The 17,831-nt window shown below is 29.3% G+C and overlaps 2 protein-coding genes across 2 annotated transcripts in view; one reads left to right on the top strand and one right to left on the bottom strand.

Annotated features, from left to right (window-relative positions):
* LOC111422666 (tyrosine-protein phosphatase 3) overlaps nucleotides 1-15,443 on the bottom strand; it is a 100,166-nt gene extending 84,723 nt beyond the window's left edge. Inside the window, exon 1 of the mRNA XM_071195409.1 lies at nucleotides 15,381-15,443. The gene's annotated coding sequence lies outside the window, so the exon portion shown is untranslated. The remainder of the gene's footprint in view (nucleotides 1-15,380) is intronic.
* LOC111416185 (aldehyde dehydrogenase, mitochondrial-like) lies at nucleotides 7,860-15,310 on the top strand. The gene is made up of 4 exons (XM_023048144.2): nucleotides 7,860-7,998; nucleotides 10,458-10,703; nucleotides 10,754-11,400; nucleotides 14,747-15,310. Exons 1-4 carry the CDS (start codon nucleotides 7,900-7,902, stop codon nucleotides 15,285-15,287), a joined length of 1,533 nt encoding a protein of 510 aa, XP_022903912.2. The 5' UTR covers nucleotides 7,860-7,899; the 3' UTR covers nucleotides 15,288-15,310.
* Nucleotides 15,444-17,831: the final 2,388 nt, after the last annotated feature.

The raw sequence follows: 17,831 nt of genomic DNA, 5'->3' as shown, positions 1-17,831 counted from the left end.
TGGCATAAATCCCAAAAATGTCAAAATAGGACTTTTTTCTTAATAAAATCAACCATAACCTAAGTACTAAAACTGATGGAGAAAGACGTTATGAATAAAAAATATTCCTAATGCATCAAGAAATTATAGTCCATACTTATTTCATATTTATCTATCACCAGTTTCTAGTGATATGGCATAAATCCCAAAAATGTCAAAATAGGACTTTTTCATTAATAAAATCAACCATAACCTAAGTACTAAAACTGATGGAGAAAGACGTTATGAATAAAAAATATTCCTAATGTATCAAGAAATTATAGTCCATACTTATTTCATATTTATCTATCACCAGTTTCTAGTGATATGGCATAAATCCCAAAAATGTCAAAATAGGACTTTTTCCTTAATAAAATCAATCATAACCTAAGTACTAAAACTGATGGAGAAAGACGTTAGGAATAAAAAATATTCCTAATGTATCAAGAAATTATAGTCCATACTTATTTCATATTTATCTATCACCAGTTTCTAGTGATATGGCATAAATCCCAAAAATGTCAAAATAGGACTTTTTCATTAATAAAATCAACCATAACCTAAGTACTAAAACTGATGGAGAAAGACGTTAGGAATAAAAAATATTCCTAATGTATCAAGAAATTATAGTCCATACTTATTTCATATTTATCTATCACCAGTTTCTAGTGATATGGCATAAATCCCAAAAATGTCAAAATAGGACTTTTTCCTTAATAAAATCAATCATAACCTAAGTACTAAAACTGATGGAGAAAGACGTTAGGAATAAAAAATATTCCTAATGTATCAAGAAATTATAGTCCATACTTATTTCATATTTATCTATCACCAGTTTCTAGTGATATGGCATAAATCCCAAAAATGTCAAAATAGGACTTTTTCATTAATAAAATCAACCATAACCTAAGTACTAAAACTGATGGAGAAAGACGTTATGAATAAAAAATATTCCTAATGTATCAAGAAATTATAGTCCATACTTATTTCATATTTATCTATCACCAGTTTCTAGTGATATGGCATAAATCCCAAAAATGTCAAAATAGGACTTTTTCATTAATAAAATCAACCATAACCTAAGTACTAAAACTGATGGAGAAAGACGTTAGGAATAAAAAATATTCCTAATGTATCAAGAAATTATAGTCCATACTTATTTCATATTTATCTATCACCAGTTTCTAGTGATATGGCATAAATCCCAAAAATGTCAAAATAGGACTTTTTCATTAATAAAATCAACCATAACCTAAGTACTAAAACTGATGGAGAAAGACGTTAGGAATAAAAAATATTCCTAATGTATCAAGAAATTATAGTCCATACTTATTTCATATTTATCTATCACCAGTTTCTAGTGATATGGCATAAATCCCAAAAATGTCAAAATAGGACTTTTTCATTAATAAAATCAACCATAACCTAAGTACTAAAACTGATGGAGAAAGACGTTAGGAATAAAAAATATTCCTAATGTATCAAGAAATTATAGTCCATACTTATTTCATATTTATCTATCACCAGTTTCTAGTGATATGGCATAAATCCCAAAAATGTCAAAATAGGACTTTTTCCTTAATAAAATCAATCATAACCTAAGTACTAAAACTGATGGAGAAAGACGTTAGGAATAAAAAATATTCCTAATGTATCAAGAAATTATAGTCCATACTTATTTCATATTTATCTATCACCAGTTTCTAGTGATATGGCATAAATCCCAAAAATGTCAAAATAGGACTTTTTTCTTAATAAAATCAACCATAACCTAAGTACTAAAACTGATGGAGAAAGACGTTATGAATAAAAAATATTCCTAATGCATCAAGAAATTATAGTCCATACTTATTTCATATTTATCTATCACCAGTTTCTAGTGATATGGCATAAATCCCAAAAATGTCAAAATAGGACTTTTTCATTAATAAAATCAATCATAACCTAAGTACTAAAACTGATGGAGAAAGACGTTAGGAATAAAAAATATTCCTAATGTATCAAGAAATTATAGTCCATACTTATTTCATATTTATCTATCACCAGTTTCTAGTGATATGGCATAAATCCCAAAAATGTCAAAATAGGACTTTTTTCTTAATAAAATCAACCATAACCTAAGTACTAAAACTGATGGAGAAAGACGTTATGAATAAAAAATATTCCTAATGCATCAAGAAATTATAGTCCATACTTATTTCATATTTATCTATCACCAGTTTCTAGTGATATGGCATAAATCCCAAAAATGTCAAAATAGGACTTTTTCATTAATAAAATCAACCATAACCTAAGTACTAAAACTGATGGAGAAAGACGTTATGAATAAAAAATATTCCTAATGTATCAAGAAATTATAGTCCATACTTATTTCATATTTATCTATCACCAGTTTCTAGTGATATGGCATAAATCCCAAAAATGTCAAAATAGGACTTTTTCCTTAATAAAATCAATCATAACCTAAGTACTAAAACTGATGGAGAAAGACGTTAGGAATAAAAAATATTCCTAATGTATCAAGAAATTATAGTCCATACTTATTTCATATTTATCTATCACCAGTTTCTAGTGATATGGCATAAATCCCAAAAATGTCAAAATAGGACTTTTTTCTTAATAAAATCAACCATAACCTAAGTACTAAAACTGATGGAGAAAGACGTTATGAATAAAAAATATTCCTAATGCATCAAGAAATTATAGTCCATACTTATTTCATATTTATCTATCACCAGTTTCTAGTGATATGGCATAAATCCCAAAAATGTCAAAATAGGACTTTTTCATTAATAAAATCAACCATAACCTAAGTACTAAAACTGATGGAGAAAGACGTTATGAATAAAAAATATTCCTAATGCATCAAGAAATTATAGTCCATACTTATTTCATATTTATCTATCACCAGTTTCTAGTGATATGGCATAAATCCCAAAAATGTCAAAATAGGACTTTTTCATTAATAAAATCAATCATAACCTAAGTACTAAAACTGATGGAGAAAGACGTTAGGAATAAAAAATATTCCTAATGTATCAAGAAATTATAGTCCATACTTATTTCATATTTATCTATCACCAGTTTCTAGTGATATGGCATAAATCCCAAAAATGTCAAAATAGGACTTTTTTCTTAATAAAATCAACCATAACCTAAGTACTAAAACTGATGGAGAAAGACGTTATGAATAAAAAATATTCCTAATGCATCAAGAAATTATAGTCCATACTTATTTCATATTTATCTATCACCAGTTTCTAGTGATATGGCATAAATCCCAAAAATGTCAAAATAGGACTTTTTCCTTAATAAAATCAATCATAACCTAAGTACTAAAACTGATGGAGAAAGACGTTAGGAATAAAAAATATTCCTAATGTATCAAGAAATTATAGTCCATACTTATTTCATATTTATCTATCACCAGTTTCTAGTGATATGGCATAAATCCCAAAAATGTCAAAATAGGACTTTTTCATTAATAAAATCAACCATAACCTAAGTACTAAAACTGATGGAGAAAGACGTTATGAATAAAAAATATTCCTAATGTATCAAGAAATTATAGTCCATACTTATTTCATATTTATCTATCACCAGTTTCTAGTGATATGGCATAAATCCCAAAAATGTCAAAATAGGACTTTTTCATTAATAAAATCAACCATAACCTAAGTACTAAAACTGATGGAGAAAGACGTTAGGAATAAAAAATATTCCTAATGTATCAAGAAATTATAGTCCATACTTATTTCATATTTATCTATCACCAGTTTCTAGTGATATGGCATAAATCCCAAAAATGTCAAAATAGGACTTTTTCATTAATAAAATCAACCATAACCTAAGTACTAAAACTGATGGAGAAAGACGTTAGGAATAAAAAATATTCCTAATGTATCAAGAAATTATAGTCCATACTTATTTCATATTTATCTATCACCAGTTTCTAGTGATATGGCATAAATCCCAAAAATGTCAAAATAGGACTTTTTCATTAATAAAATCAACCATAACCTAAGTACTAAAACTGATGGAGAAAGACGTTAGGAATAAAAAATATTCCTAATGTATCAAGAAATTATAGTCCATACTTATTTCATATTTATCTATCACCAGTTTCTAGTGATATGGCATAAATCCCAAAAATGTCAAAATAGGACTTTTTCATTAATAAAATCAACCATAACCTAAGTACTAAAACTGATGGAGAAAGACGTTAGGAATAAAAAATATTCCTAATGTATCAAGAAATTATAGTCCATACTTATTTCATATTTATCTATCACCAGTTTCTAGTGATATGGCATAAATCCCAAAAATGTCAAAATAGGACTTTTTCATTAATAAAATCAACCATAACCTAAGTACTAAAACTGATGGAGAAAGACGTTAGGAATAAAAAATATTCCTAATGTATCAAGAAATTATAGTCCATACTTATTTCATATTTATCTATCACCAGTTTCTAGTGATATGGCATAAATCCCAAAAATGTCAAAATAGGACTTTTTCATTAATAAAATCAACCATAACCTAAGTACTAAAACTGATGGAGAAAGACGTTAGGAATAAAAAATATTCCTAATGTATCAAGAAATTATAGTCCATACTTATTTCATATTTATCTATCACCAGTTTCTAGTGATATGGCATAAATCCCAAAAATGTCAAAATAGGACTTTTTCCTTAATAAAATCAATCATAACCTAAGTACTAAAACTGATGGAGAAAGACGTTAGGAATAAAAAATATTCCTAATGTATCAAGAAATTATAGTCCATACTTATTTCATATTTATCTATCACCAGTTTCTAGTGATATGGCATAAATCCCAAAAATGTCAAAATAGGACTTTTTTCTTAATAAAATCAACCATAACCTAAGTACTAAAACTGATGGAGAAAGACGTTATGAATAAAAAATATTCCTAATGCATCAAGAAATTATAGTCCATACTTATTTCATATTTATCTATCACCAGTTTCTAGTGATATGGCATAAATCCCAAAAATGTCAAAATAGGACTTTTTCATTAATAAAATCAACCATAACCTAAGTACTAAAACTGATGGAGAAAGACGTTATGAATAAAAAATATTCCTAATGTATCAAGAAATTATAGTCCATACTTATTTCATATTTATCTATCACCAGTTTCTAGTGATATGGCATAAATCCGAAAAATGTCAAAATAGGACTTTTTTCTTAATAAAATCAACCATAACCTAAGTACTAAAACTGATGGAGAAAGACGTTATGTATAAAAAATATTCCTAATGTATCAAGAAATTATAGTCCATACTTATTTCATATTTATCTATCACCAGTTTCTAGTGATATGGCATAAATCCCAAAAATGTCAAAATAGGACTTTTTTCCTTCATAAAATCAACCATAACCTAAGTACTAAAACTGATGGAGAAAGACGTTATGAATAAAAAATATTCCTAATGTATCAAGAAATTATAGTCCATACTTATTTCATATTTATCTATCACCAGTTTCTAGTGATATGGCATAAATCCCAAAAATGTCAAAATAGGACTTTTTTCCTTCATAAAATCAACCATAACCTAAGTACTAAAACTGATGGAGAAAGACGTTATGAATAAAAAATATTCCTAATGTATCAAGAAATTATAGTCCATACTTATTTCATATTTATCTATCACCAGTTTCTAGTGATATGGCATAAATCCCAAAAATGTCAAAATAGGACTTTTTTTCTTAATAAAATCAACTCCTAAGTACTAAAACTGATGGAGAAAGACGTTATGAATAAAAAATATTCCTAATGTATCAAGAAATTATAGTCCATACTTATTTCATATTTATCTATCACCAGTTTCTAGTGATATGGCAAAAATCCCAAAAATGTCAAAATAGGACTTTTTTCTTAATAAAATCAACTATAACGTAAGTACTAAAACTGATGGAGAAAGACGTTATGAATAAAAAATATTCCTAATGTATCAAGAAATTATAGTCCATACTTATTTCATATTTATCTATCACCAGTTTCTAGTGATATGGCATAAATCCGAAAAATGTCAAAATAGGACTTTTTTCTTAATAAAATCAACTATAACCTAAGTACTAAAACTGACGGAGAAAGACGTTATGAATAAAAAATATTCCTAATGCACCAAGAAATCATAATCCATAATTATATCATGTTTATCTATCACCAGTTTCTAGTGATATAGCATAAATCGCAAAATGTCAAAATTGGACGATTTTTCTCGTCTACTATAGCAAAAGGCTATAAGGAAAATGTTGTTAATAATGTTCATGCACCTGTAGAAAAGATGTCTACGATAAGAATGCTGTTAGCTTTGCATTATGGATACAAAGTACATCAACTTGATATACCAAGTGCCTTGCTAAATGGTTATCTGCATTCAGAAATTTATTTCAAAATACCAGAAGGATTCAAGACTGATGATACGAATTATGCATGGAAATTAAACAGGCAATTTACGGTTTACGAGAATCACCGAAATGCTGGAACGATACATTTAATAAGTTCACACAAAGGAACAATTTGAAAAGATTTGGATCGTTAATGATATCATTATCAATGGAGAAGAAAAATGCTACGAGTACTTAACTAAAGAATTTAATGCTAAATATTTAGGAGAAATAAAAATGTTTTGAAGTTCTGACATCGAAATGAGAAATTAGGAAATTATGTAAGTGACCAAAACGATAATATGGTAAACGTTCAGAGAATTAATTGGATGTTTGAGTTATTTGGCAGCAATATCTAGTCTTAATATATCATTTGCAACATCCTTTTTTGGGAAGATTTTTGGATAAACCAACCATGGGTACATGGAAGGCAGCAAAGAGAGTGCTAAAATATGTCAAAAATACGAAGAGTTTCTGTTTAACATATAGAAGACATGATTTCAACGGAAAAATCGAAGCGTACTCTGATCGTAAGAGTGTAAGTGGCGAATTACTATCATGGAAATTTCATGGTCATCAAAGAAACAGCAAACCGTTGCATGATGAACAGTCGAATCTGAGTATGTAGCAGCTACAAAGTGTTGTGCAGAAAATGTGGGCTGGCTAAAGATTTTGACAAAATCATTTTGATGGGATCAAGGTGCTATCCCAAGCCGGAAATTGCTCTCAAAGAATGACAAAAGAGGCCATAGACATCCATCGGCATAGGAACAACATGAATAGAGAAAACAGCTGGAGACTTAGATTATAATCTATTTCGTCACTTTCAACTAGTTTCTGAAGAAAGCTAAACCCAAAAGTTTCTAGTTCTACATTTACTATTATTTCTGGATATATAGCCAAAGTGCTGCATCATCAGTTATTTCTTAGATTTGTCGATGACGTTTCATTTAATTTAATCGAATTTCAAGTTTTTGTAATCTTAATCAAATCGTTATCTGAAATTAAAAGTGTTCAAACATTACCCTTCCAAGTAACATCAATTTTTTATCACAAATTTTATAATTTAAATATTTTTAGTACTCTAATTAACTTTTTAATGATTAAAATTTATCTTTTTATCAAATTTGTTTCGTAACATAACGAAATTTCTACAAAAACCGAAATATAAAATTTATTTTTTCATCTTGTTATGTTTCATGTCCACAATAATTGCAAACAAAGTTCAGTTCAAGGCCGGAACTCAACAATTTACAACTCATGACTTTTAAATTTGGGTCCTAACAGTATCATTATTTTGCAAATCACGTTTTCTCATCCATCCAGTTGGATAGTGATACAGCAACATCTCTACTTTGAGTAATTCTTAATTTTAAAGCGCATGCGTGAGTTTATCTACAAAAATAACTCAAACCGGCGTTTTAAACGTAGTCTTGTTTTTGCCGTCGAATTAATACTATCAAAATGATGCGTTTAACTCGTGGTTTAAGAAAACTTCAACGGAACTTCTCCACGATGGGTCTTCCAGAACCTATCTTAAAACCAAATTTACCACCTTTAGGAGTAAGTATTAAAAACAATTAATTAATTTTTTGTTTGTGGAAATTGTATAAAAATCGTCGCTATTTTAAACATTTCTTATCAACGCAGCTGATAAATCGAATATCTTTAACTCTACCCACTATGTCTTATTAAAAAATAATTTTATCAAAAGCAATTTGAAACCATGACACGCATTACAATTTAAATTATTCCACTAATATGAACTATTCCATGTTCATAGATAAACTCGGGATATATTCCGAGTTACCAATACGATGTATAAACCAAGGACGGTACTTCTAGGTTTAATTGCTGGTCAGCGTTAATTTGTTGCATGTTTTTATTGAACACAAAATAGAACTAACACTAGACCTAGAACTAGAAAAGAATCAAAAATGCTTTAATTTGATACCAAACACGATGTATTTGGGTTAAAAAATAAAAAAGTTAGGTTAGAAACTGTTAAATGTCAAAATTGAAAATAACGATTTTTTGATAAATATTGAAATGATCTTAATAAGAATCAAAAATGCTTTAATTTAATACCAAACACCATATTTTTGGGTTAAAAAATCAAAAGTTATGTTAAAAACTGTCAAATGTCAAAATTAAATATAACGATTTTTGATAAATATTGAAATCATCTTAATAAGAATCAAAAATGCTTTAATTTGATACCAAACACGATGTATTTGGGTTAAAAAATAAAAAAGTTAGGTTAGTAAATATCAAAATTGAAAATGATTTTTTTGATAAATATTGAAATGATCTTAATAAGAATCAAAAATGCTTTCATTTGATACCAAACACGATGTATTTGGGTTAAAAAATAAAAAAGTTAGGTTAAAAACTGTCAAATGTCAAAATTAAATATAACGATTTTTTGATAAATATTGAAATGATCTTAATAAGAATCAAAAATGCTTTCATTTGATACCAAACACGATGTATTTGGGTTAAAAAATAAAAAAGTTTGGTTAGAAACTGTCAAATGTCAAAATTAAATATAACGATTTTTCGATAAATATTGAAATGACCTTAATAAGAATCCAAAATGCTTTAATTTGATACCAAAGACGATATAGTTGGGTGAAAACATAAAAAAGTTAGGTTAAAAACTGTCAAATAATCGCCATTTTTTTTTTGGTAAAGATTAAAATATCTCGATAACGGTTGGAGATAAATAAGTCGAGTTTGGGTTCATTTTGAAGGATTTTTTATTTTCTATCCATTAATGTTAAGAAAAGAACAGCTTTATAACTAAAAAAATTTTCTGAATTGATCCTTATTAAGAAACAAATACATCATCCGACTAATCCATTAGTAGACTGAACTCAACGGTGAGGATAGCTTTCCGAATTTGTGCGCATTAAAATTATTCATTCAAACAGTTAAAGTGCAAATGAAGGCAAATGGTTTTAAAATAAAAAAATTACGTTAAAAACTGTCAAATGCCAAAATTAAATATAATGATTTTTTGATAAATATTGAAATGATCTTAATAAGAATCAAAAATTCTTTCATTTGATACCAAACACAATAGGTATATTTTCGGTTAAAAAATAAAAAAGTTAGGTTAGAAACTCTCAAATGTCAAAATTAAATGTAACTTTTTTTGATAAATATTGAAATGATCGTAATAAGAATCCAAAATGCTTTAATTTGATACCAAACACGATGTATTTGGGTTAAAAAATAAAAAAGTTAGGTTAGAAACTGTCAAATGTCAAAATTAAATATAACGATTTCTTGATAAATATTGAAATGATCTTAATAAGAGTAAAAAATGCTTTAATTTGATACCAAACACGATGTAATTGAGTGAAAAAATAAAAAAGTTAGGTTAGAAGCTGTCAAATGTCAAAATTAAATAAAACCTTTTTTGATAAATATTGAAATGATCGTAATAAGAACCAAAAATGCTTTAATTTAATACTAAACACGATGTATTTGGGTTAGAAAATAAAAAAGTGGGATTAGAAACTGTCAAATGTCAAAATTAAATATAACGATTTTTTGATAAATATTGAAATGATCCTAATAAGAATCAAAAATGCTTTGATTTGATACCAAACACGATGTATTTGGGTTAAAAAATAAAAAAGTTAGGTTAGAAACTGTCAAATGTCAAAATTGAAAATAACGATTTTTTGATAAATATTGAAGTGATCTTAATAAGAATCAAAAATGCTTTAATTTGATACCAAACACGATGTAGTTGGGTGAAAAAATAAAAAAGTTAGGTTAAAAAACTGTCAAATGTCAAATAATCGCCATTTTTTTTTTGGTAAAGATTAAAATATCTCGATAACGGTTGGAGATAAATAAGTCGAGTTTGGGCACATTTTAAAGGATTTTTTATTTTCTATCCATTAATGTTAAGAAACGAACAGCTTTATAACTAAAAACAATTTCTGAATTGATCCTTATTAAGAAACAAATACATCATCGTATAATGTTTTAATCAATTAATTTTTTAGATATTTATAAACAACGAATTTCGCCCATCTAAATCTGGAAAAACATTCGAAACCATCAACCCATCAACAGGAGAAGCTATCACGCAGATTCCAAGAGGATCCAAAGAAGATATCGATGACGCAGTTAACGCCGCGGTTGATGCCTTTAAATTAGGATCACCATGGAGGACTATGGATGCGTCTGAACGTGGCAGATTACTTTTTAAATTGGCTAGTTTAATGGAAAGAGACATAGCCATTTTAGGAGTAAGTCAATTAATTTTTAAAGATATAAAAATAATTAATGTTAATTTTAGAGTTTAGAAACAACCGATATGGGGAGTCCTTACACAATCACAACAGCTTTTTCTGGAATGGCAATGAATACATTAAAATATTACGCAGGATGGGCCGATAAAAACCACGGAAAAACCATCCCAATGGATGGAAATTACTTTGCTTACACCCGCCACGAACCAGTTGGAGTTTGCGGCCAAATCATTCCATGGAACGGACCTTTAGCCATGTTTTGTTGGAAAATCGGTCCAGCTTTAGCAATGGGAAACACCGTTGTGGTAAAACCAGCCGAACAATCCCCATTAACCGCTTTATACATGGGGCAATTAATAAAAGAAGCTGGAATTCCACCTGGTGTGGTTAATATAGTTCCGGGATACGGAGATGCTGGTGAAGCTTTGTGCAAAAATCAAAAAGTCGATAAAATCGCTTTTACCGGCTCAACTGAAGTGGGAAAAAAAATTCAACAATCATCCGGAATTGGAAATCTAAAAAGAACAACTTTAGAATTAGGTGGAAAAAGCCCTAATATCATTTTGGACGACGTCGACTTACCAACAGCTGTAGAATGGGCCCATCAAGCCGTTTATATGAATCAAGGTCAAGTTTGTTGTTCTGGATCAAGAACTTTCGTACAATCAAAAATTTACGACGAATTTGTTGAAAGGTAATAGTATATTAAAAAACAAGTAAGACACGCTTGAAATGCACGAATTCAAGTTCAAAAACGAGTGGCGAAGCCACAAATTTTTAATGAATGAGTGCTTTAAGTTTATGCTTTTTTTTGTAATTCGCGTTTTTATCCTGTTTTTTTAACCTCTTAAGCGCTTATGTCTCATATAATCGTCATCACGAAAGTCGCTGCGAAGTGGGTATGCCGGATATATTCGATTTATCTTAGAAATTAAAGTGATATTCAATAGGCAAGACGATTTTCGCCACGTAAATTCTATTTTAGGCTAGTATAGACTTCGGTCTAACACATGTTTGAACTGGTTTCACGTTTTAATTCGCTGTTGTTGACATTCCTTGGAGCGATTCTGGTCTTCCTCGACCACATTTCATTATATACACTGGTGAAGATACATGACGATTTTAAAAATAAAGATGTAAAAAAATAAAAAGTTAGGTCAAAAACTGTCATATGTCAAAATTAAATATAATGATTTTTGATAAATATTGAAATCATCTTAATAAGAATCAAAAATGCTTTCATTTGATACCAAACACGATGTATTTGGGTTAAAAAATAAAAAAGTTGGGTTGAAAACTGTCAAATGTCAAAATTAAATATAACGATTTTTAATAAATATTGAAATCATCTTAATAAGAATCAAAACTACTTGAATTTGATACCAAACACAATGTATTTGGTTTAAAAAATAAAAAAGTTAGGTTAGAAACTGTCAAATGTCAAAATTAAATAGAATGATTTTTGATAAACATTGAAATGATCTTAATAAGAATCAAGAATGCTTTCATTTGATACCAAACACGATGTATTTGGGTTAAAAATAAAAAACTTAGGTTAGAAACTGTCAAATGTCAAAATTAAATGTAAGTTTTTTAGAAAAATATTGAAATGATCGTATTAAGAATCAAAAATGCTTTCATTTGATACCAAACACGATGTATTTGGGTTAAAAAATAAAAAGGTTATGTTAGAAACTGTCAAATGTCAAAATTAAATGTAACTTTTTTTGATAAATATTGAAATGATCCTAATAAGAATCAAGAATGCTTTAATTTGATGCCAAACACGATATATTTGGGTTAAAAAATAAAAAAAAAATAGGTTAGGAACTGTCAAATGTCAAAATTAAATATAGCAATTTTTAATAAATATTGAAATCATCTTAATAAGAATCAAAAATACTTGAATTTGATACTAAACACGATGTATTTGGTTTAAAAAATAAAAAACTTAGGTTAGAAACTGTCAAATGTAAAAATTGAAAATAACGACTTTTTGATAAATATTGAAATGACCTTAATAAGCGTCAAAAATGCTTTAATTTAATACCAAACATGATATATTTGGGTTAAAAAATAAAAAAGTTAAGTTAGAAACGGTCAAATGTCAAAATTAAATGTAGGTTTTTTAGATAAATATTGAAATGATCGTATTAAGAATCAAAAATGCTTTCATTTGATACCAAACGCGATGTATTTGGGTTAAAAAATAAGAAAGTTAGGTTAGAAACTGTCAAATGTCAAAATTAAATGTAAGTTTTTTTGATAAATATTGAAATGACCATAATAAGCGTCAAAAATGCTTTAATTTAACACCAAACATGATATATTTGGGTGAAAAAATAAAAAGTTAGGTTAAAAACTGTCAAATGTCAGAATTGAAAATAACGATTTTTTGATAAATATTGAAATGATCTTAATAAGAATCAAGAATGCTTTCATTTGATACCAAACACGATGTATTTGGGTTCAAAATAAAAAACTTAGGTTAGAAACTGTCAAATGTCAAAATTGAAAATAACGATTTTTTGATAAATATTGAAATGATTTTAATACGAATCAAAAATGCTTTAATTTGATGCCAAACACGATATATTTGGGTTAAAAAATAAAAAAGTTAGGTTAGGAACTGTCAAATGTCAAAATTAAATATAGCGATTTTTTGATAAATATTGAAATGATCCTAATAAGAATCAAGAATGCTTTCATTTGATACCAAACACGATGTGTTTGGGTTAAAAAATAAAAAAAAATAGGTTAGGAACTGTCAAATGTCAAAATTAAATATAGTGATTTTTTGATAAATATTGAAATGATCGTAATAAGAATCAAAAATGCTTTCATTTGATACCAAACACGATGTATTTGGGTTAAAAAATAAAAAAGTTAGGTTAAAAAACTGTCAAATGTCAAATAATCGCCATTTTTTTTTGGTAAAGATTGAAATATCTCGATAACGGTTGGAGATAAATAAGTCGAGTTTGGGTTCATTTTAAAGAATTTTCTATTTTCTATCCATTAATGTTAAAAAAAGAACAGCTTTATGACTAAAAGAAATTTCTGAATTGATCCTTATTAAGAAACAAATACGACTTCATCCGACTACTTAATCCACTAGTAAAAATTATTCATTCAAACAGTTCAAGGACATTCCCTTCGCGTATTATATTCGCCACTTTTTGGACATAACTACCATAAATTGTTACCAAATTCATCGAACACTTGGCGATAAAAAATAACGGCTACATTTTTTGATGGAGCTGGGTGAAATGCTTGTCGAAAAATATGCTAATCTTTCAGAAGACCGATTAAGGACACCAAGGCCTTCTTGGCTACTAGAGCGACATTTCTCAGATTTCATTCCACCTACAACAAAACAAAAACCGACAAAACGATGCGTCCTTTGTTATGAAAACAAAATTAGAAAGGAATGACGATACTGGTGCAACCGAAACGTCAAACATTTTTTCAATAGACGCACTACTTAACTCGAAAATTTCTAGTTCTAAGTCCTGTGTTAGGTCTATGTTGTTTTAATAATGAAATAAACCTAATAAGCAGAAACTGTAATAAATTTTGTTGGGTGTGACACATACGCTCGACGTAAAAAGCGCTTAAGAGGTTAACAAAAATAAAATAAAATTTTGACAATGTAGGGAAATAGGTATGTAGCAGTTGGTAACACCGTAACACTTGAAAATAGAAATTTGAATTGACAATTAGAAACTGTCAAAACACAAAATGTATTTACCTGAAAAAAATGTTTCATGTACACCTCTCAAAATAAGAGAAATTCCTCAGTGTTGATCATTGTGGACCTTGTATTCGATGTTAAGAACGTGTTTAAACATCCATAGACAAAAATTGTCACATTGACAACTAGAAAAATTAATGACCCAATGTTACCAACTTGAACTGGTTCCATCAAATGTTACTAAAATCTCATTACAGCACTCGTTTGAGTACTTCGTTACCGCAGCGAATTACAAAAACAACTAAATCATTAATTAATCATAAAATCAATATTATTTTATTTCCAGATCTGTAGAACGCGCTAGAAACCGCGTTGTTGGAAACCCATTCGATATCAAAACAGAACAAGGCCCACAAATTGATCAAACCCAAATGGAAAAAATTTTAGGTTTGATTCAAAGCGGAGTTAAAGACGGAGCTTGTTTAGCAACTGGAGGTGCAAGATTCGGTGATAAAGGATATTTCGTCCAACCAACGGTTTTCTCAGGCGTTCAAGACCACCACAAAATCGCCCAAGAAGAAATTTTCGGTCCAGTTCAAAACATTCTAAAATTCGACACATTAGAGGAATTAATTGAACGAGCCAACAACACCAATTACGGATTAGCAGCGGGGATTTTCAGCAAAGACATCGACAAAATAAATTATTTAACACAAGGAATAAGAGCTGGAACAGTTTGGGTTAATTGTTATAATGTGATAAGTGCTCAAGCACCGTTTGGAGGATTTAAAGATTCGGGGTTGGGGAGAGAAATGGGCGAATATGGGTTACATCAATATAGTGAAGTTAAAAATGTTGTTATTGCTTTACCACAAAAGAATTCGTAATAAATATTTAAAATAATAAAAAATTTTTTTGATATAGCGCCATCTTTGAAGAAAACAAAGAACTAAATTAGACATTTAATGAAATAAATTTACCTCCTCGATATTCGGAATTTTCCTCCATCTCCTAAAACCTCCTGCTCTCCGAATACAAAACGTGGTCGTGTGACGTTCACTGCCAAAGATGATAGACGGCTGACAGCTGGAGGCGGCCCCATATCCCTCCCCTCGATCGCCCCTGTTAAACTTAACTTGAGAGGGGCCCTACGTTTTTTCAACGAAATCGGCCCCGTCTTCTGGGGGCTTCGCGCGCACTCTTGAAGAACCACGTCGTGACTCCTCCGCTCTCCGGAGGTGGAAAAGGAAGCTCGGAAGGCAGATCGAGAGCAACATCTTCCCCATTTTGATCAGGAACACAGAAAACGCGGTAGGTGTCAAATTATAGTTCTTAATAAAGCGGCGCCATCTAGGTTTGGATAGTCAAACTAACAACATTAATTGAAAATTTAATAAACAATTTATTAAAAATAATGAATTAAAATCAAATTAAGGATAAAATTCAAAATAATAAATTGAGATTCAAATTAAACATAAATTTAAATTGAAATAATATGAATTACAAATTTAACATCGTCAAGGTTAACTCAATAAAGATATGGTAGATGTCGCGACTGTTTCTAACCTCCATTTAAATTAATGAAGTTTATAATAAAAATAAATGGGAATTAACGGTATAAAGAAAGAAAATCAAGATTATTATTAATTAGAAAAAGCAGATCATGTTAATTTTATGTTTATAAATAGATTAAGGGTCTATTAACCCTCAATCATAAATGTTTTAGGTAAGATCTATGAAAAGAAGATGTTTAAATTTCCTCTTAATCCTAAATTCCTAGACTACATCACACCTATTTTCTTAAACAGGGCACACTTTGGCATTGAAATGATACCCCAAAGCAACTTTAGCAGAGGTAATATACTATACTGATGGTTTAAAGAAGGCAGGAGAAGGCTGGTAAGTGACAAAGCTGCATAAATTTCGCCCTTAAAACATAGAATTTTGCAAAACTATGACCGAAATGATCATTACGAATCCAAATTTAGTAAAAAACATTTGGTTCAGTGATTAGTGCACTTTTTACTTACATAGTCATGTGAAGAAGCTTAATGTACGATATTGGAGCGACGAAAATCCCCATATGATTAGAGAAGAACATACCCAGAGACCTCAAAAGCATTAATCTTTTGGGCAGGAATACCAGGTGATGCAATAATTGGACCCATACTCATTAATGGAACGCTAAATGGTGACGTCTCCTTGAATATGTTGGAGAACTCATCGATCTTCTAATAAAACCAGCTTGTCTAATCACCTCCACAATCACCAGACCTCACAAGTCCTGACTTCTTCCTTTGGGGTAATTTAAAGTCAATGAATCGTCAACGAATTATCAACGAGTGCCGAAACTTTCCATGAGAATTTTTTCAGAAAGTAAGGCAAGAATTTGAAATCCGGTTTTATTACTGCATGGAGGAATAAAATTAACTTCGTTTTCTTTGGGTTAATGCAAAGATCATCAAGTCCTCATTGATTTTGGCACATGCAACATCTACCTCCAACTCAGAGGAGGAATAATATATTTGTGTGTCATCAATGCCTCATTATATTCTTGAATTGACTTGTGTATATGCTATATAAGATCGGAGATAATGTAGATCTCTGTGGACATCCAATTTTGAACAGTGCCGGATCAGAATAACAACTGTGTACTGCAATCTGCTGTACTCTGTTTGATGAATAGTCAATCAGGAGACATACTGCTGTTTGACTTAATCCAATATGGATTAAAATTGAAGATAAAAGTTTATGATTCATTCTGACAAAAGCTTTAGAGTAATCAAGTAAATATATCATCTACGATATTCTGCAATGTAAAACCAAATTGAGCCACAGGCAACAATTGGTTTTTATAAATATATTCTTTTAATTGTCCACAAATAATTTTTTTCAATATTGTTTCAACTGTCAAACTAATGATAGAAATGGAGGAAAATGACGATAATCTTAGAGTTGATGATGATTCAGAATCAGAAGAGGAAGATGTATTAGAAGAAAGATCAGAAGATACCGATAATGAACAAGAACTAGAAAGTGATCATAAAGTCGAATATGATGGGGTCTTTTGTATTGGTAAAGATAATGTTACAAAGTGTAATAAGCATATTATAACAACTAAAAGACGCAACAGAGGTGTAAATATATTACGAGAATTTCTTGGCAAAAAACTTTATTTTTAAAAATTTTACTCGAGATAGAAATTGGCAATCAAAAACCAATAGTATTGAATGAAAGTACTTGTATATTGCTGCTGTAAGAAAAAGCAACCACGTCAATGCTGATGATTTTATGGATTAACTGATGGAACATCTATGGAAATATTTCGACTCACTCTGCCACTAAGTAGATTCAGTTTTCTCCTAAACCAGATTCGATTTGACATTAAAAATACCCGAAAAGAGAGAGGAAAGCTTGATAAACTTGCAGCA

Source organism: Onthophagus taurus, chromosome 3 (assembly GCF_036711975.1).
Source record: "Onthophagus taurus isolate NC chromosome 3, IU_Otau_3.0, whole genome shotgun sequence".
Classification (NCBI taxonomy): Eukaryota; Metazoa; Arthropoda; class Insecta; order Coleoptera; family Scarabaeidae; genus Onthophagus; species Onthophagus taurus.
Note: the sequence above shows the minus strand (reverse complement) of the source record. Positions and strands in the feature narration are given on the sequence as shown.

Bases quoted from the DNA above. Each gene is read 5' to 3' on its own strand.
- LOC111416185 (XM_023048144.2), top strand. From the start codon at position 7,900: ATGATGCGTTTAACTCGTGGTTTAAGAAAACTTCAACGGAACTTCTCC. The intron at 10,704-10,753 runs GTAAGTCAATTA...TGTTAATTTTAG, and splicing joins GAGACATAGCCATTTTAGGA to AGTTTAGAAACAACCGATAT. The intron at 11,401-14,746 runs GTAATAGTATAT...TTTTATTTCCAG, and splicing joins TACGACGAATTTGTTGAAAG to ATCTGTAGAACGCGCTAGAA.